Here is a 20,180-nt window from a genome sequence, read left to right as displayed (position 1 = left end):
GTGCGCGCGTGTCCTCCAGTAAAAGGTCACCCACTGCCAGTGCACATCATCACAGCCTGCTGACTTCCTGATCGCCATGCCAGAAGGCTGCCTGTCATCTTTATACTACATGCTACAGTAAACTGTCCCATTTGCTGAGGCAGGGCGGGGAGGGGGGGGGGGGGGTGAAACTGGGTACTTCTGATTCAACAGAATAGCAGCAAATGAAGTGTGGAATTATTTATGTGCATTTGTGATGAATATAACGTAAGATACAAGGCAACAATAGATTATTTGGACATGTGAACACAAACGGTGGAGCAACACATGTCGACAAACAAAACAATACAGTACTATCCACCAAAAAACGACTACATACATTACAGTTACTCTGACTCATAATAAAATTATATTATGATGACTACACTGTCATCTGGTGGCCAAGACAAGCATTGCAGAAGGCACAGTGCCTACACTCTAGAGAATTTTGATTGCTCAGATCTGGTCTGCATACTCCGTCATTGAAGTTAATTTACGGACCAGAATTATGTTTTGTTAAATCTTATGTTTTGTTACATATAGTCATGAGAAAGATTTTTGGCATTTTAAAATTACAGCGTTGCATGAGTGCAAAGCAAATGTGCTTTGAGCAGAAAAGTGTTATACATGTCAAAGTCCGTTTGAAATGAAAATGAAAATAAAACAAAATGTAAAAGGCAAATGTTCTTGTTTTTGGTCCAGCACTTTTTGTTGTGTTCTTGTCTTATTTTCTGTGTTGAATTGAATATTTTCACCTGACACATCTCACTTGTATCTCCAAATATGGATATTGTATTCATTTCTAGGCGGTAAATGTTACACCTGTCTGCAATCATCATCACATGCACCTCTTGTGTATATTTAGTTTGTGTGTGTGCTTCCTCTTACATGTGCCACTTGTCCCCGCTACGTATGAGTTTTAAGCAATGTGTTCTTGGCGTATGCATGTAGTCTGTTTGCCAAGCTCTTCTGGAATTGTCTGGTCCTTTCTGACTGTCACAACTTTTTTTTTTTTTTTTTAATATATACTAAAGGACATTGTGATTGATACTGCATTGTTCTGAGTCTTTAGAGTCTCCAACGCGCGAGTGGTTCTTGTCAGCATGTGTGCTATTCCAGTCTTGTAGCTTGGGCTTAATTTATCCTCACCAGCAGACACAATGTGGACAAAAGTATAGGAACATCGAGCAATTGTACCCACAGGAAGTGGGAAAGAAGGTTTTTGTGATTGGTCTGTCTTTTGCCGCCATAACAGAAGACCAAATATTATGCCATGCCCAATGATCATATTATGAGCTTTATTGTTAAAAAAAAAAAAAAAAAAAAGAATCTGCTCTGACATGTCACCTGTGGAGTGTTTTAGACAGCACATGAGAAATAGTCAGTCCACCAGTGGAGGTGACATTAATCAGAAATGTCATCATGAACTTTGTTTTCACAGCAAACAGAGTAAAATAAGTAGATGTTTTTTATTCTAAAAGGGCATACAGTGAATGGAGGGCAGTAACATCGGTGCATAAGGCCGTCAAAATACAATTGCTGTCTTTTGTAGTCATATGAAAAGTTGTGTAAACCACCACAGATTATTGACAGGCAAGTATTTGTGTGTGTGTGTGTGTGTGTGTGTGTGTGTGTGTATATATATATATATATATATATATATATATATATATATATATATATATATATATATATATATATATATATATATATATATATATATATATATATATATATATATATATATATATATATATATATATATATATATGTATGTATGTATGTGTGTGGGTGTGTGTGTGTGTGTGATTTTGAGTTTGTCTTCATGATTTGTATGTATTTTTTGCATCGCTCTGGCTGATTACAAATAAATAGATTCAAAACAATATTTTCACAAAAAGTGACGATTCTCCCTCAGCCCAGCAGAGAGCAGCAATTCCTTACACAGCATTAAAACGCAGAGGCATCAAGTCATGTCATCCTTTAACATTAAGGCATACGTGCTAAAAGTAAAGCGCAACATCGGCAAACAGCATGCGGCCAAAGCTTGTGCAATATTTCAATAGTTCAATGTTTCATGTGCCTGTAAATATGCAATACACAAACAAATTGTTGTTGTTTTGGTCTTCAGCTCCACAGTGGAGAAATATACATACTGTATATATACTATATACAATATATATATATATATATAGATATACTGTATATGTATTATTGAGGCTTTAGCGGTATATTAGGAACTGGATGTGGGGTTCCATTGTGCTCCTTCAAGTTAAGACTGGATCGTTTCTTTCTATCATTTTTAGGGCTTTCTTGTGGGCCAGGCCTCCTGTGGCGCCTCCTTTTATGTGGTTGAGCGCGTTTAGGAACTGGTGATTTTGAATCCAATTGAGTATCGAGATGTAAACGGCCGCTCTGAGCGTCAGATGACTCATCAATAAAAGCAAGGTTCTCCCCAAAATAGTCAAGAGGTTGAGAAAAGAGGGGGTCCTTCTTTTCGTCAGGCACCTGCTCAGATTGAGTGGGTTCAGATTCTGATCCAGACTCGGACCCGGACTCATTGGAGGAGGTATAAGAGGAGTAAGATTCCGAATCAGTTTCGCTCTCATTCTGATCTTCTCCCGCGGGAGCCCCGGGAGCTGACGCAACATGACCATGGCTGCGAGCACGATGGCGCCGCCTTCGCCGGCGCCGTCTAAAGGGGTCATCAATTTTTCCCGAGATTCGAAAATCCATATTCTGGATGTTTTGTGTCCAGTCGGTGGCATGGGCTCGTAGTTCCTCCATCTAAGACAGCAGCATAAAATCAGAAATGATGGAAAATGCTCAAATACTAAAACAAAGTGGATGTCATTACAACCTCAGCTCTGGTCTTCTTCGAGAGAACACGAAGCCAATTTCCAATCATTGACAGGATGGATGCAAAGTAGGCAAGACCCAGCAAGATCCAGAACCACACCAAAGGCTTGTACCAGTGGTCACTGCCTTCGATCCCCGAATCCCCTTTAAACGAAGTATCAGTGGGTTAGATCGACACTTCCACGCAACCTTGACTTTCATGTAAGTCTTAATGCAAATTTAAGATATGGAAATGGGACAATCAATACTTGATCTCAGATCAGGCTGAAAAAACTGAACGGACTGGCTAACATTGTTGTCAAAGCAAACTGAAATAAATGCAAGCTTTTATTACCCCACTAGCATCAGATCAATAAAGTCAAAGATAAAAAAGAGAAAGATAAAAGACATTCTCACTAAACTGTTAAGTGTTTCTAACTCAATGTTCTCAAACAGTGGAAATTAGTGTGTGTGTGTGTGTGTGTGTGTGTGTGTGTGTGTGTGTGTGTGTGTGTTGGGGGGTGGAAAAGGCTTTGGTTTTGTAATAAAATAAGGAATGACATCTTTTTATGTCAGGCACTTGATTTTTTTTCAGTTTTAGACTAACCTGTAACCTGTAGACAAACACATAAAAAATAATAGTTAAAATCGATTTTTATTGCTTCTTTCTTTTGTTAATGTGCGCAGAGAGTGGGTGAGGGTACAAACATTTTCTCTTTCCTAGGGGGGCTTTGCAAAATATAATTGAGAAGCACTGTTCTAACTGAAGAAGTGGTGTCCAAATTATGGCGCAGGGGCCATTTGTCCCATTTTAATCAGCCTGGGAATTTCTGGGGGGCTAACAATTGCCCATCTCAATTTTTTACACTGTATATATAAAAACATACCTGCCACATAGTCCCCAAAGCCCACCGTTGTCAAGGTGATGACCACAAAATACGCAGACTCCAGTAGAGTCCAACCTTCCACCTTTTGGAAAACCAGGATTGGCACAGCAACAAACAGCAGGCAGCCCAGCAGGATGGACAAGATGGCAGAAATCACTCGCACAATGGTTTGACTGATGCGCCATTTCTGTCAGGAGAAGAGAAACCGTAGTGCGCTCAATCAAAGAAAACCAACACACAGTGTTAGTCCATTTCAATTCTTGACTAACCAGGAAGAGTTTTTCAATTTTGGCAACAGTTTTCCTCAACCCGGTACCCAGATGGTCTCCAACTCCAGCAAGAAGAATACCAAAGAATGGAATTCCAACCAAGGCGTAGAAAATACAAAATAGTTGACCACCTTCTGTCTTGGGTGAGATGTTTCCAAAACCTGGATATGTGCAGAATCAGAATATATATTGTGTAGCCATGCAGGATGTGTTTAGACACAGTTGGGTACCCACCAATAGTTGTGATTACTGTCCCAGAGAAAAAAAAGGCACTGGCCAAATTCCATTGGCTGACAAAGGTGGCGTTACTGCTAGGATCCACACCTGCACCAATGGCCTCTGCCAACTCCTGCCGTGTTTTAGAAAAAGGTGCAGAAGAAAATTTTGATTTAGTACAGTATGCCGTCAAAGGCAATCATCTTTCTATGAATTGATGAAAAAAACATGACTTTTCTATTATTAATACCTTGAGCGGTTTTATGTTCCAATTGATTTGCACTTAATTCGAAAAGAAAACTATACTGTTCTAGTCACAAAACAGCATTTGGTGATACTTGCAGATACCTTGTAAAAATCCCTCTGAAGGGCTTTTATATACACCCAGGGCTACTCATACCCCCATTTGAGAGTCAATGATCTTTTGGGGTGAGTTAAAGTTATTAATTGATTAATATTGGAGCTTTTATTTTATTTTCATTTATATTGTATTGTGTGTTTTGCTTTATTACTGTAATAAAAACATTGCAAAATAATATGATAATGATCTCTTGCAAATGATTTCATGAACTCCTAAATACTGACCTGGAGGGGCAGAAACAAAACCAGTGTAAATTAATCCAGCAAATCTTCCACATAGTCACTGCAGCAGTCCACAAACACATGAATGTTACTCAAGAGGAGAAACAATTATCTTTGGAATCCTTTGGATCTATTACAGACGTGTTGATACCTTTGCTAACCCGGTCTGCTGAAATCTGATCCCATAACATGGGCTTGTTGCACTATATAACATCAGAGAAATGACTTTGAACAGCTGCCTGGTTCACTCAAGACTTTTACTGTTGTCATTTCATGTGTAAAACACAGTCTTGGCTTGCCAGAACCTCAAGTGCTGCTGCAACAATACATCATTTTAGACAACAGTAATGGCAGGAATATGCGTATGGGGAATACATTTTAGCCCGTAACACAAATACATTTCCTCCGAGTCACAGTATCTTACTGTCATCATCAGTCAGTGCTAATAGTGTCCCCTGACTCCCCTGCAGCTTATCCATAAAATATAATATACTGTACAACACGCAGAAAGCTGAAGCGATCTAGTATTTTTGGTATTCAGATATCCTACAGAAAGTTCAAATTGAATATTCTGAAAAAAATTAAGTTTTGGCTTGGTGACAATGCTAAAAATAACAATTCTAAACATACAAGACCAAATAACGCTTTTCTACTTTTCTACATTTTCTACATTTCTAATTTCTAATTTTTAATTGAATGTAAAATGTGCTTAGCAACACATTACTTTCCACTCTAGAAACATTACATTTTAGAGAAATCTCTCATCATAAATTTTGGTATAAGAAATGAATTTGTCAACTGAAACAGCACATGCGAGTCAATGTAGTTTATTAAAAAGTGCGCAGTGCCATTTACATCTATTTACATCTATCATGCCAGCCTATATGGAGCACTTGAGCGCTGCAAGTTTGCATCTAATCTTATCTTATGCTAGATGCAGCTGTAACAGAGGCCGAGTCACCAGTAAACAGTGGTAATAGGTGCAGCACGTCAATGTCAGCATAATTAAGTCATTTGTTAAGAAATGGCAAGTGAATGTGATTTGGGAAACAATGTTGTGTTGTTTGTATCAGAAGATAGGACTAACAGTTGTAGTAGAGAGACCAGTAACGTTGTTACTCCGCGACATGCTGACAGGAACAACTTCAAAATAAAAGCGTAACAAAGCAATTGTGTCCATATATTATTTGAAAAATTAAGGTTTGTTTTGAAGTTGCCTTCTCACCAATGCTTCCGCAATGTTTTACCATGATGAGACCATTAACAATTGTTGCTGCAATTGGTTTGACATTTTTTCTGATGTGTACACATAAACACAAAAAAAAAAACCTCTCAGAAAGCTATGCATGTTTTTTGTTTCATGGGAGGAAACCAGAGTATGTGGCGATAACCCACACAGGAAGAGGGAGAACATGCAAACTCCTCACCGGTAAGCCGGAGCTGGAGGTGAACCCACAACCTCTGAACTTTGGCTGGATATGCTAACTGAATTCATCATTGTAATTTGGTCCACCAAATACAATTTATGTTGAAATACCGTAATTCCCCAAATACAAGACACACTTTTTTTTTTCCCAAAATGAAGGCCAAATGTATGGGTGCATACTATAAAGGATAAGTTAAAAAATTTGTTTGAGGAAGATTAATCTGTCAGCCACATAAACTGGGTTTTGATTTACAGATATGCATTTTTATATTGGACGTATAATTATATACAATAGTTATCGTAACGAGACAAGCAAGAGACAGGTGGACGTTTGCATCAAGTGCCTGTTGCGTCTAACAGCAGCTCATGTTAGCTGAGGTTGTTACAGCACTATTTTCAATAAAAGAAGCGAGCACGCTGAACCAATGTCCGAGTCCATCGTTGTTCACACACAGGAATATTACTAAAATGGAGAGGATCATTAAGTGTTGGGGTGTCTTGTAGATGGTAACCTAGAAAATTCCAAAACAAAATTAAGGATGTGTACTATATTTGGGGAATTACGGTACATACATTTTTCATATGATTGGCCTAGCCCAGCCCACTCACATTCCCACCAACAACCAATGAGTCCTACATGTAAGCTGATACCAATGTTTACCAATCTACTCTTTAATACTCTTTCATGTCCTTGTACCTCTTTTGAATTATGTGCCTACTGTTAGAATGTCTTTAGAATTCTGTGTGTACTGTTTGTAAATGGAGAGTGTAATGCATGATGCCACAAACCAATGTGGTGTGACCACATTTACTTTGACTTCTTCTGGTCACTCTCATATTGCTGAACATATCTGAGAGCCATGAAGATTTGCACTACCTCTATGAGAGCCTGTAGGTTTTCTGGTCCAACACAGGTGAAGTTGATGAGGAATTCCTGACATGTCCCCTGCAGCTGCTTGTGCTTGCCTTCTTCTAGAGGTGCCTCCAAAGCCCGGAACACCACGGCGCCCAGCACCAAGTAGAGCAGCACCCCTGTGAGGATGGCAAGCAGGGTGGAGCAGCGCATGGCCGCACTTCCAGTCTCTTCGAATGTGGGCGTCGGCTTTGCTCGGCCAAGGTCTGTGTTGTTGAGGCCTGGATCCCAGCTGCTGCAGCTGAAACATTCCAAAACGCAAAGGAGTCATAACCACCTATCTGAATGAACGACATTGTCTGTAAAATGCGCAGCTTAAATGAACAAACGGACAGAGTCAATAATAAGGTTTTACAAACCTGTTATGGCGTCCACGCCTTCTTCTTTTCCAGTCTTTCTTTTCACCGGGCCTAAGGATGGATTCCCTTGATCCGTAGCCACTGGGGAGCCCATCCACATCACACTCTGTTGGAGGGGACACTACAAAAAGGGAATTTTTGAATGAGAGACACTCTCTTTGGACGCTACTGCATTGCATGCGTCCGTCCGTTTTCCAGTCATCAAGCAGTCGGCGGGGTAAACCCTGCAGAGGGCGCCGGCAAATCGCACGGCACACAAAGACAAACAAGCATTCATACTCCCAAACAGACCTAAGTGCAATTTGGAACCGTCCAAAATGTTTTTGAAAATGTGAGAAGAAACCAGAGCATCCAGAGAAAATCCACGCAGACATGGGGAAAACATGCAAACTCCACACAGGAAGACCACATCCGTAATGAGATCAAGTATAAGAGCTGATTGAAAATGCTGCCTATTGCTAAGACACTGCATTGTATTGCATTCATTGATTGCCTAATCCATTCCTTCATCTTCTGCAACCAAGTGTCTAAACATTTGTCCTTTGAGGGTGGCACAAAGGAAGATCAAAGAATACCAATCTTCACACAACTTTACGGCCTAACAATAAAATAAATTTTAAAAAATTATTTGCTTATACCTGCAGAAACTGTTCAAATCTCACATTACTCCTCTGATGTGACTTCACATACCCCCAGTGGTGCATGTACAAACTTTAGCTGGAAACAATGAAAATAGAGTATCACAAATGTGCCACTTTCAATCTTGGCTTGATTTGCAGTTGAAAGCTTATGTGTTCCTCCAACACATTTCAATCATATCCAGGGCATCTTTGAAGACAGACACGCATCCTGCAGCTCTGCTTGTTTGTTAGCATAAATAAATAAAACAGAGCAATCAAAAAAATGTGTGATTTCCACATGCACTGCAGCATTCTTGCAAAAGGCATAGAACATTAAAATATTTTGACTTTAAGCTTTGCACACTTCTCCTATGATACGTTTTAGCACCTCTAAGTGGCATTTTTGTTTTTCCATTGCACTGGTCTTTATCTTTCAACCAAGAGCACCAGCTAGAGGACTAAAATGTTATAACAAGGGCTTTATGAGGCTTCATTTTCCCAGCACTAGTATTTTGTCCAATCATTTCCTCTTTACATCAAAGGCATTTCTCACCAAAGGAAAGCATTGACAGAAGATACTAAGGAGCTGAAATTCCACCCGGATGGAGACAACATGTGAAAGTTCAACATGGTACTACCACTTAGTTATCACACTACCAGATGCGCAGCATCCCTTGGCTAAAATACTGCGAGAAGAATGTGGAAGAAAATGACGGAAAAATGAGCAAAATACTGTACAAAGCTTAAATACAGCATATGTGACTGCAAGTCTGTCAATGACACAATGAGCTGAAACACCGCCCGACAAAGAAAATGACAATGAGGCTGGTATTGTGTGCACTGCAGACGTTTCTGATGCTGCTGCATGCAAGCCATGACTGTAAAAATCCTCTTCTAACACTTGCTGTGCTCCACCATGTGCGTCGCACACTGCTACAAGTGCACCTACCTTGAAAATGAAGAATAAAAAGAAGCCAGAGTTGCAGTCGCCTCATGCAGCAAATGAAGTGATGAGTTGAGGCGGGCACAGAAGGGGAGGATGCCTGTGCAGAAAGTGTGTGTGCGTGTGTGTGTGTTTTCTACATGGTGCGGACCAAATCCCAGGTTTTACAGGGGACCTCTAGCACTTGTGGGGACCGTTTTGGTGGAACCCACAAGTTCAAATCATTTTTGAGGGGCAAGCTTTTAGACTGTAGGTTTGAATTAAAATTTGGTTGAGGTTAGGGTTAAGAATTAGGGTTAGGCAATCTGTTATGATGGTTAAGAGTTTGGGGCTAGAAAATGCATATTGTCAATGGGATGTCCCCACAGTGATAGAAAAAAATGTATGCGTGTGAATGTGGGCGAGGAGGAAGGCTGTGGCTGAGCACGCAAGGGAGGAAGAAAAAAACTCAATCACGCTGACATTACGAGGGTGATGAGAGTAAAAGAGCGATCTCAAAGAGCACGGGGGGGGGGGGGGGGGGCGTGCAGGCTTTGCGAAATGTAATGTCAAAATGAGCATTGCACCACGTGGTCGGCTCTTTTGCTTGGCTGTCAAGATGCTATGTGTGTGGGATCGATGCAGGGATTCATTGAGGTCCGATCGGTGCCGACTGGGGAGCCAGCTCAGCCTCCCTTGCCTCTAGAAGCACACATACTGCTTGGACAGAAATGCTGTAGTGTGTGTGTAATCATCATGTTTGTATTCCAACATCGTCAGCCACATTGTGTAATTGCCTAAATCATGTTTCGATTCTTTTGGTAAACATGAGAAATACAACATTTTTTGGGAACACATTTTGGCATTTTTTTTTAAACATATCAGATGAGCAAAAAGAAAACAATCAAGCCCACTACTTTCTCAAAAACAATTTCTTGTTTAACTCAAATTTTAAACATAGGTAATTATTAATCGACAATCATTGCTTGTCGTACAATTCGATTAGATTCCTATTTTTGGATCTACGATTCGACTGAGAATAGAGTTTCAATTCGAAACGATTTTTGATTCAAAATGATTGGATTCAATTCAGTTATCAATGATATTTGCATCAATTCATAGAGGCATGTATGCTTTGCAAGACAGAATAACAAAGAAACAAAATGTTGCTTTTTGTTTTGTTTTGAAGGTGAATTAAGTTTGAACTGTTTCTACAAAAACAACATTTGGGCCACAACTGCTATTATATAAATTTCATAGCTTTTATAGCAGGGGTGTCCAAAACATTTCCTCCTAGGGTCGCAAAGGGAAAAAAATAAACCTAAGGACTATTTTATGATGATTTTACTTTAACATACTGAACATTATGAAAATCAGTCAAACATTTACTCATTGCCTATATGTTGTAGCTATTTTAAAAATTTCTAAGTCAAAATTTCTGTTAAGCAGTGATGATTTTTTTTTTTTCCTTTCCAACACCGCCTACCATCAAACACCTTTGTACTTTCTTAAATAGCATTGCGAGCCATGTAAAAAAAATGTCCTTTTAAGGATATGCCACGGGCCGCTGAAATGTAAATGGCCAGCCCCAAATGGCCTCCTGGCCACGGTTTGGACACCCCTGCTTTTTCGTATAAAATACGATGAAGCTAATATTTTTATAAATATTAATCTTAGGACATTTTAAATCGATTCAGAATTGTTGTAAATGAGAATCCCAATTCTTATGTGAATTTGTTTTTATTTTTGGCACATACCGAGAAATTATGCTATGTGGCTGACAAAATGTAAAAATGATTTCAATAGTCATTATAAATTACATGGATGTCAGTTACGCCCTGTGAGTATCAATCTTTATTGTGAAAATGGATTAATTTTAATAACATAATCCAGAATACACCGTTTGGAGCAAAAAATCGGTCTGCAAATGCCGTCAAGTACAGCACAAGCGTTTCTAAAATGTTATTTATGATACTGAGTTGAACTCCATCTTGGCACTGTACTTAGCTTAAATTGGATTTATTTCGTGCACTCAACAGATCAAGTGCAAGACAAATACATTCATCTCCCTTCGTTTAGTCTGCATATGAACGGCTGTCTGTCTCGATCTTCTCACAAATACTGAGCGCAGTCCAAATACGGCCAAACAGCTGAAGGAAGGAAGTACAATTTAATCTAGAAATACAATTTAACGAATGAAAGGTGTTAAAATTCTGCAGAAGACAGATGTTTTATGTTAAGGTGGGAGTGTTGACGTCTCGCGATAGGCGCGAAGGAGATGCATTCAAATGCGTTGGGACATTATTCAATTCAGGTACAATTTGCTCATTTATAGTTAGTGTTGCCTCGTTTATCGTTTATATAAAACTACGCGAAGAAAATTCCAGGAGATTGATCTTTTTTTCCATTTTGCTTTTTTTTTTAGTAGAAAATGAATTTTAAAAAATCTAGATTTTTGTTTGTTTTGTTTTTGTCTTGTCCGAGGGAAAAAGCAAGAAAAATAGCTAGGTAAACCTGAAATAGCTATGGTGATAAATGAAAATCAATGCAGCAGTGATTTAAAAAAAAAATCAAAATAAGTGCTGTTTTTTGACTGGTTTGACTTAAAAGGAAGAAACAAGGCAAACCCGCAATAGATATGTTCATGAAAATCCATGTAATAGTGGTTGATTGTTTTTTATTTAATGTATACAATTACTATTTTATGAAAAATCCGGCTCAAAAAGAAAATACAAAGGTAAACTTGCAATAGATATGACCGTAAATGAAAATCTATGTAATAATGGTTAAAAAATAAATTAAATGAATAAAATGGCTATTTTAAGACTAATCTGATTTTAAATGAAGCAAAATAGCAAATTGCTATTTTAAGACAAATCTGATTTAAAATGAAGAGAAATAGCAAGAAAATAGCAAGGTAAACCTACAATAGATATGAACATTAATAAAAACCCATGTATAGTAGTGGTTGTATTTTGACTATTCTGACTTAAAAGTAAGAACTTTGAAAGAAAAACAGCAAGATAAGCCCCCAATAGAAAAGGTGATGGTCATAAATTAAAATCTGTAAGACTGCACGAGGAAACACTGTACCAGGTTTATTATCCATTATGTATTTATTAATTATCTGCTTTAACATTTTGCCTGATTGACCTGGCAAGTTGAAATGAGGGCTGGACAGGCTCTTATTTTTCAGTTAGAATACAGAGGCATCAAAAAAATCAACAAATGAAAAAAAAATCCTTACTTGTCAATTTTGAGATTCGATTCCACCTGCGTGTGCTTCAATAAGGTGCATCCAGTGAAGGGAAATGGAAATGACGCCCAAAGAACACCTGTGAAGAAGCTAGGCAGGAATTAAAAACTCAAAAGATTGACTGGAGTATAAAAGTGTTAGCATTTACTAAGGAAGATGGTGGTAAATAAGAGGCAAAGGGAGGGAGGTTCTGACGACCATGCAATTAGAGGAGCACTTTATTTTCAATTAGGACATCAACTAAACACTCTTCTATCATTTTGATGACACAGACTTTTCGAGGCTGAAAATGGATTTGGTTAGCAAACGTCTGCATATTTGCTCATTTAAGAGAAGGTGCACTAAGAAAAATTGCATAAAGGGACTATTTCCTAAATGCTATTGTGTTACAAAACTGAATCATGCTTTTGGGGTTTTTGGTAAAAAGTAAGATTTACTGATAGGATGTCTGTGGGTGGAATCTCTCTTTAAACCAGTCCTTCTCTATTTTTTTTTTTTTTTTTGCAATGCCGCCCCCAGGAAAAAGAAAATATTTTCCCCCCGCCGGGGTGATTACAATTTTTCAAAATAAATTGTAAGTACTGTATACCTAAAATTGTATCCCTTTTGAAATTTGAAAGAAAAAAAAATGTAGTCAATTTTAAACAAATATTACCCTTTTTACAAGTTTTGTACAGGTTAAAAGTTAGTCTGAAATATATATATACATATTTTCTAAATCACATTAATTATGAATGTTTCAGAAAAAAATGTTAGAAACTCAGATTCAAACTCCTGCACAGACTTTGACAATGAAAGCACCACTGCACCACCTGGTGGCATGAATGTGCAATTGTACTTCGTACAGCAAACGCAAAGCCTGATACTGGGGGTCATACTTATTGCATCACCCCCTCCCGTGGGTGGGCACTATTTCAGAAGGATTGCTCTAAAGTCTAAACCAACGCAAAAATACATTTTGTATTAAAAAAATGCAGTTAAGGCTTGTACAGAACAATTACAACAATTATTCTTTGTATAAACACGTAGTCTGTAGGTATTTAAGGTAGAAACTCAAGGGTGAGTTGATCATTGACACGTTTAAAACACACAAACAGTTTGTGCGTGTGTGTGTATAGGGCCTGAGTTGCATTAGAAAAACTGGAGTACATTACACCTCGGCATCGATCCCCTGAGGAAACCACTTTACGGTTTAATGTAATTCCATCAGGCACCGAAAAGCTTTTACACAGTGGATTTCCACATGAGGGTTTAAAAGGAGAAAAATACTGGAAGACAGAATAATTCTAAAGCAATTAACATTGGACTTTTTAAAGCAGACTAGAAGGAATAAAACATTGAAAGAGTTAAAAGTTTCTATTTATTGACAATAGCAAGCCACAGCTTTTGCATCAATGCAGAATACAAGGCCTTATGAGTACATTTAAATTGACAGTTTTTTCCAATTATTTTCATTTTTTTTAATGCTGAAGATGATTTACAAAAGCACAATCACAGTTACAAACAATTTAAACATATTTAAAATCGTTCAAGGAAAAGGTTCTCTCAGTTATTGCATAACGGCTTTCATGTTGCCGATAAAGTTACTTTATCATGCCACGACGTTAAAAAAAAAAAAAGGCTGATATATCTATCAAAAAAAAGTTCATAAATGTGAACATTTAATGAGCGTGAACACCCAATTTTAAAACTTGACACCTTAAAAACAGACGATATCAGCTTGAACTGGTAAAATATTTGCATTAGGATGGGAATGACGGCAAAGTGGCGTCGACTTTGGAAGACGGCGTCTGTGTCCACTGATCAGTAAAGTTTGATCATACTCTCCCTGGACTTGCCCACTCCAACCCACTTGACTGAAATGAGAGGGGGGAAAAAAAAACAAACAAACAAAAAAACATTTTAGGATCTACCGCTTGACCCGTCGGATAACCGCCTTCAAAACGCCCGTGGCTCTCCTCCAGTGATGCCGTATGACATTGCACAAACCTGGCACTTGCAGGAAGTCCTCAATGAAGCGAATGTAGTTCTGCGCCTGCGACGGCAGCTCGGCAAAGCTGCGAGCCGCCTCGGTGCTTCGGCACCACCCGGGGAAGGTCTTGTACTCCACAGTGACGCGCGTCAAAACGTCCATGTTGGCTGCGCCGTGACCCAAAACCATCCAAGTTTAAATTCCCAGCAGCCAAAAAAGTTCAAATTGTAATTGAATTGTAGAAAAACAAAAGATGCGCCCGTTGCTATTTTTATTTATTTACCGTCATTCCCCAAACATAAGACGCACTTTATTTTTCCTCCAAAATCCAGGCCAAAATTATGGGTGTGTCCTATAAACTGTAACTTAAAAATTATGATTTTTTTTTTTTTTTATCGACACCCTTCGAGGAAGAATAAGTCAGCCACATAGGCAGAGTTTTGACGCACAAACCTGCATTTTTATATCAGCCGTATTCTTATTTACAATAATTACCTTAACGGGAAGAGCTAGAGGGGGGCGCTGGTGGGCAGCAAAGTGCCTGTTGCAGGTATTAGCAGTTCATGCAATCTGAGATCGTTACTGCATTATTTTTTGATGAAAGAAGCGAGCAGACCGAACCCAGGTCCGAGTACATCATTGTTCACACACAGGAATATTACTAAAACGGAGATCATGTCAAAGTTATGATGTATCCAACTGATTCAATTAAGTGTGCACAGGTTAGAGAACGCGGAAAGGTATTCCATTTGACTCGTTTATTAATTGTGGTCTTTGGAATATAAACAATCATAAACTTGGTGAAAAACAGATGCTGCTCACCTTTGGGTATTTATGGTAATATAAACTAGAACCTCACCACAGGTGCCTCTTATTGTGGGGGAGTTACGGTATTTATTATTTAAATCAGACAAGCTTCAAAGCGGCATGCTAGCTAGCTTACGGCATTAAAAATCTCTTTAGCAACAATGAGCATAGTCTTTTTTTTTTTCCCTTAAATTTCGATTGCAATTTGAACTTTAAAGGAGGTTGCATTTGTTGAAATCTCAATGGTTGAATAAATACGTTTTTAAATCAATGAACACGCATTAAGTTAATTTGAATGAAAATAATCCTGGTCATTATTTTTTTGACTTTTTTTTCACATAATCACACTCCTTAGCAGACATCCACACGAGGCCTCATCACTTACCTGGGAAACTTGGCAGAGGCTTCCCATCAACGTTATAAGCCACTCCTACTTTGATTTCTGACAGGTTGTCCAAAATGTCCAGCTTGGTCAAGGCGATGCTGCAAGGACAAGGCACTCAGCTCGCTTGTTGCAAAGAAGAGGAACGATTTTGGCCACCCTCTTACGCCGAGAAGCCGTTGACCATGTGAGCGTATCGGACCAGTATCAAATCCAGCCAGCCGCAGCGTCGCTTTCTGCCCGTTGTCACGCCAACCTCGTGACCTCGCGATTGTAAAAGCGCTCCCGTCTCCTGTAAGACAAAATGCTCTATCGTAAATTTCGGAACATCGGTTTTAGTACGAAAAAAAAAACGCTATTTGCTTGAAGGTCAAAACAATCAAGCCTAACTTTGAAGACACAGTGAAACCTTGACTTAAAAGTTTCATTTGTTCAGTGACCAGTCTTAAATTAAATATAGTTAAATACATCACATGAAGTCCCCAAATGCACCATGACTCACATTATCCTGCTCCGTCGGGAATGCACCATCGCCCACCCGGGTGGTGTAGGCTTTGACGACGCCATATACTCTTCCAACGTGTGACGGCGGCACACCAAGCCCGGTGCACACTCCTCCAACGGTGCAGTTTGACGACGTCACAAAGGGATATGTGCCTGAGAGAAGACAAGGAGTCAAAAACATCCATCAGTCAGCACGATTAAATCCCCAATCCTCTTGCTACTTACCAAAGTCAATATCCAGCAGTGCGGCGTTTGCCCCTTCCACCAGGATTTTCTTGCTGGGGCCAGTGAGAGCTTTGTGCATGAAGTATACACCGTCTGTCACTAGGGGGCGCAGTCGCTGTGCATATCCCTGAAGGAAGGGGAATAATTCAGCACCTAAGTGTTCGCTACGGATGGAACCAGACACAAATCCCATGAGACGAGGCGTCTCATGGAACTGAGTTTACAGGAACGGGACAAAATGAGATTTTCAAAAAAATTGTGCTTTAAACTAAGGCCGAAAACTAATTTTTTTTCCTGAGCAGACTGTGCAAGAAAATTAATGATCGAACGTGCAATAGTAAATTTAAAGGGAAATTCAGGCTCATTTGTTAAACATTTCCTCTTACTGAATAGTTGAACAAGATGCACACATTTCACATTAGCTGCAGAGGATGGTGTATTTTTTATTTTTTGGGGTGTTGAGAAATTCTGTTTTATCATCCATATTTTACAATCATTTTCTTCAACTGGAAACCCAAAATGAAGTAATCAGATTATCTTGTATTTCTCCCGTAGGCCTCATTTTACACTTGCCTGCTGCAGCATTTTGATATTTGTAAAAAATAAAAGAAAAACAATGTTTTTTTTTCTTAGAGAAAAACTATTGTCAACACAGATCAGTAGGAACAGCAAAGCGTGCAGTCCTTTATGTCTATTAAACTGCCTTTCAAAAGTAATCCAACTACTCTCAGGGGCACTCAAGTTTGCAAAACTCAAAAAAAAAAAAAAAAACAGGGGGGTGGGGGATAGACTGCCAAGGATGAACCATGATACGACAGGGGTAACACTGTGCATGACTCCGCCACCTCGTACCTTTAATTGCTCCAGTTCACCTTCAATGTTCACATTCAGGTTTGAATACATTGCCAGGAAATGCTGAGCTAACGCGCGGAACCTTCAAAAAAAAAAAAAGAAGAAAGAAAGAAAAAGAAGACACTTAAATATAAGTTCACTCATATTCATGTATTTTCCTTAAATGAGTTGATTCCATTCATCAAACGTATCTGTGCTTGTATTTAACACATTCATTACCAATGACAGCCATGGATGTCAATGATTCATTTTTGCCGTAATGAATTAACTCATTCAACCCCAAAGACATATTTTGTCCTTTTTTAAGATTTCAAACATTCAATCCCAGGTACGTTTTTTCCCCCATTTTTGGCTTAAAAAAAGTATAAAATGGCTGGTACACTTGCAGTGAGCAAATTTTATAGGGAGTATTTTTTCCACAACCAACAATTTGCATCTACAATGTACATTTGAGTCCAAAAATGACATTTGCTGCTACTGCCAAAAAAGGTCCTCATCACCAGTGGTGTCTTAGGCTTCACAAAATCAATCAAATTTTGAAACTAATCTATGCAATATCGTGTGTTCAAAGAGAATTCCAACAAAACTCACTTCTTCTCAAACACTTTGAAATCTGAAACGAGGTCACAGATGCGCAGTCCATTTCGAGCAGCTTTGGAGGAGTAGGCGGGGCCAATACCCTTTTTGGTAGTTCCCAAACTGCAGCAAAGAAACACGCAACAGTTATTAAAACAAAGTCAATAAAAAAAAAAATAGGCCCTCCAGCGGTTATGCAGTTACACACAGGTGCCAATAATGAGCAAAATTACTTTTTCCCTTCTTGCTGCTGCCGCTGCTGCTCCTGAATGCCATCGACAGCCTGATGAAAGTTGAACACTAGAGGTGGACCGAGGGATCCTCAATAAGACAATTTCATGTTTAAAAATACTTCAAAAGAAAAATACACTCACCGATGTGAGCGCGATCAGAAATCTTAAGTCTATCCTCCCATCCTTGCAATCCTATATATATTAAAAAAAAGAGAAAACATTAAAATATATATTTTATTGAACATGGCATGGGCTTATTTATACCAATGGATTTTGCACTACCTTTGCCTTTTTTCAGGTTAGATTCTGCCTCTGCAAACAGTCCTGGGAGGTGTACAACAACTCCATTTCCTGCGATAGAAAATACAAGACTTAATCTATTTGCTAAAAGAATTAAAAAAAACTTTTTTAAATCTTCAAGCATTTTGCATTCAGTGATTTTAACATACTATGACAATAAAGTGTTTTTTTTTTATCTAAAAGAACAGGAATAACAAATCTCTATATTACAATTGGAGAAAAAATGGAGAAATTAACAACAAATGGGTCGCTCAAGAGCACTTCTCGTAAGTTAGGGTTTATGTCAGGGGTGTTAAACTCATTTTAGCGAAGGGTGGGCCAGATTGTTCTGTAACTACAAAACAATTGTGTCAGTGGATTTTATGTGGATTTTTGCATGCTGGTCTCATACCAATTCCCTGAAAATAGTGACGGTCAACTGTAAATAAAAGTGTTTACATAGAAATGTACATAGAAGTCCAATGTTGATCATGGGATTTTTTTTTTTTTGCATGCCTTTAATCTTTTCTGACAATTCAAGTGATCAATGCATCAGACATGCATACCTATAAAGGAGATGGCCTTTTTGTTGAGGACGCCACTGGGCAGCAGGTGGAAGTCGTACTCCACAGAGTCCACGACCACTGTGTGACCTGCATTGTTGCCACCCTTCAGAAAAACAACAGTTTTATTCAAACTTCCAATGTCCAAGGACACGTAAACGTCACATCCCACTCACGCACATGCAAAAGAGATGGCACGCATCAATTCATTTCGTTTCATAGAAGCCGTATAGGAATCGTACATTTGTGCAGCATGACTACAAGACACCTTTTGAAAAGATTAGAACCGTTTATAAGACGTTTTTCTCAAGCGTGACGGTTTTAAACTACCGCTTAACACATGGTAGCAAACACGGCTAGCACCAATGTAGCATGCCTACATACGGAAGGTCTGAACGAGGTCATGACTATTTAACCACTGCTGATCTGAAAGGACTTTTTCCAGGCATCTACCGTTTTAAGTTAGCGGTCAAATGATGAATATAAATGTCATGTTTGGTTTGCGCGATGTGCAAAATAGAAGTGAAGCCGGGTACCTGACACCTGCATACAATATCTGCATCCATTGCGAGCAAGTCCACAACTTTCCCCTTGCCCTCGTCCCCCCATTGAGCTCCGAGCACCACGGTCACTTTGTTGGCAGGCTCCTTCGGGGAACGGAGCGGAAACTCCGACGTGACATTTTCCCGTGGCCGTTTAACTACAGGCTCGCCGTTCTCCCGTCCATTAACGTTAGCCACGTCGCTGTTGGATGCCATGCTTGCCCTCCTTCTGGGTTGATAACCGGAATAGCTTTTTGCCGCGTTTCTTGACGGGAAGTGCGCCTCGTCCGCTCTGCCGCTAGATGTCACTGTTCAATTTCACTTGCGCTAAATGCGGCGCATTGTGTAGATATAGCAACTAGAACTAGACCCGATCGTCAGCGGCTACGTAAAATACGTAAACTGTTTGCCATATTGAATGTGTGAGATTTTTCCTCAGCCAATGCAAGTCACTGGACTGAACTTGACATACCGCCTAACTACAAAATTTAAAGTTGATGCTGATTTTGATGACTCTTGGTGATATAGTCCTCACAGCAACTATACGGTTCTATCTTGAAAAAAAAATGAAAAAAGTCCAAATAATTTTTATTTATTTTTTTTAATTCTCCAATTTTGGGATAACCCAGATACACAAACACAGTGAATGCTCAAAATGGGGAAGACCAAAACTTTATTGAGATATTGTTAACAAACACTCAGAACAATGTAACATCTTCAACCCTCCTTGCAGCGCTGCTAAAATAGATCTAGATGGAGGATGATGATGATGATGATGATGATGATGATGATGATGACGATGATGCAACAAACTGACATATGTTCTGAAGGACAAACACAGCAGTGGCCTACAGAAATGACAGGCAGACATCCTCACTGGCTGTCAATTCATAGGTCATCACCTTGCGCCCCATTACTCTCATTGTAAACTCATTGTAG

The 20,180-nt window shown here is 39.0% G+C and overlaps 2 protein-coding genes and 1 long non-coding RNA gene across 4 annotated transcripts; 1 reads left to right on the top strand and 2 right to left on the bottom strand.

The window, feature by feature from the left end:
- Positions 1-1,789: 1,789 nt before the first annotated feature.
- kcnk4b (potassium channel, subfamily K, member 4b) lies at positions 1,790-9,152 on the bottom strand. 2 transcript variants are annotated; one of them, XM_088440953.1, is made up of 8 exons: positions 9,078-9,152; positions 7,509-7,629; positions 7,114-7,390; positions 4,247-4,361; positions 4,013-4,173; positions 3,744-3,930; positions 2,879-3,021; positions 1,790-2,805 (listed from the first exon to the last, which is right to left on the bottom strand). In XM_088440953.1, the coding sequence occupies exons 1-8, from the start codon at positions 9,121-9,123 to the stop codon at positions 2,230-2,232; spliced, it is 1,626 nt and encodes a 541-aa protein (XP_088297079.1). In that variant the 5' UTR covers positions 9,124-9,152; the 3' UTR covers positions 1,790-2,229. The 2 variants fall into 2 exon arrangements, with proteins under 2 accessions (XP_088297079.1, XP_088297078.1); XM_088440952.1 differs by lacking the exon at positions 9,078-9,152 and adding an exon at positions 7,800-7,996.
- On the top strand, positions 6,989-7,512 carry LOC148408906 (uncharacterized). Its single transcript, XR_015868579.1, has 2 exons — positions 6,989-7,127; positions 7,213-7,512. It is a non-coding gene; the product is annotated as an uncharacterized LOC148408906 (long non-coding RNA).
- A 4,495-nt stretch (positions 9,153-13,647) lies between the features above and the next one.
- Positions 13,648-19,521, bottom strand: adss2l (adenylosuccinate synthase 2, like). Its single transcript, XM_088441687.1, has 13 exons — positions 19,236-19,521; positions 18,703-18,805; positions 18,140-18,208; positions 17,999-18,049; positions 17,858-17,924; positions 17,640-17,747; positions 17,049-17,130; positions 16,197-16,323; positions 15,970-16,124; positions 15,635-15,759; positions 15,471-15,568; positions 14,296-14,445; positions 13,648-14,162 (listed from the first exon to the last, which is right to left on the bottom strand). Exons 1-13 carry the CDS (start codon positions 19,455-19,457, stop codon positions 14,110-14,112), a joined length of 1,410 nt encoding a protein of 469 aa, XP_088297813.1. The 5' UTR covers positions 19,458-19,521; the 3' UTR covers positions 13,648-14,109.
- Between the last annotated feature and the right edge of the window lie 659 nt (positions 19,522-20,180).

This window comes from Hippichthys cyanospilos, chromosome 18 (assembly GCF_059441005.1).
Source record: "Hippichthys cyanospilos isolate Australia breed blue-spotted pipefish chromosome 18, RoL_Hcya_1.0, whole genome shotgun sequence".
NCBI classification, from domain to species: Eukaryota; Metazoa; Chordata; class Actinopteri; order Syngnathiformes; family Syngnathidae; genus Hippichthys; species Hippichthys cyanospilos.
This window is presented reverse-complemented; position numbering and strand designations above follow the sequence as displayed.

Bases quoted from the DNA above. Each gene is read 5' to 3' on its own strand.
- adss2l (XM_088441687.1), bottom strand. From the start codon at position 19,457: ATGGCATCCAACAGCGACGTGGCTAACGTTAATGGACGGGAGAACGGC. The intron at 18,209-18,702 runs GTATGCATGTCT...TTTCTATCGCAG, and splicing joins AAAGGCCATCTCCTTTATAG to GAAATGGAGTTGTTGTACAC. The intron at 18,050-18,139 runs GTAGTGCAAAAT...TAATATATATAG, and splicing joins TAACCTGAAAAAAGGCAAAG to GATTGCAAGGATGGGAGGAT.
- kcnk4b (XM_088440952.1), bottom strand. From the start codon at position 7,980: ATGCAGTGTCTTAGCAATAGGCAGCATTTTCAATCAGCTCTTATACTT. The intron at 4,362-7,113 runs GTAGTGCAAATC...AAAACACGGCAG, and splicing joins ACCTACAGGCTCTCATAGAG to GAGTTGGCAGAGGCCATTGG. The intron at 4,174-4,246 runs GTGGGTACCCAA...GCACATATCCAG, and splicing joins GACAGTAATCACAACTATTG to GTTTTGGAAACATCTCACCC.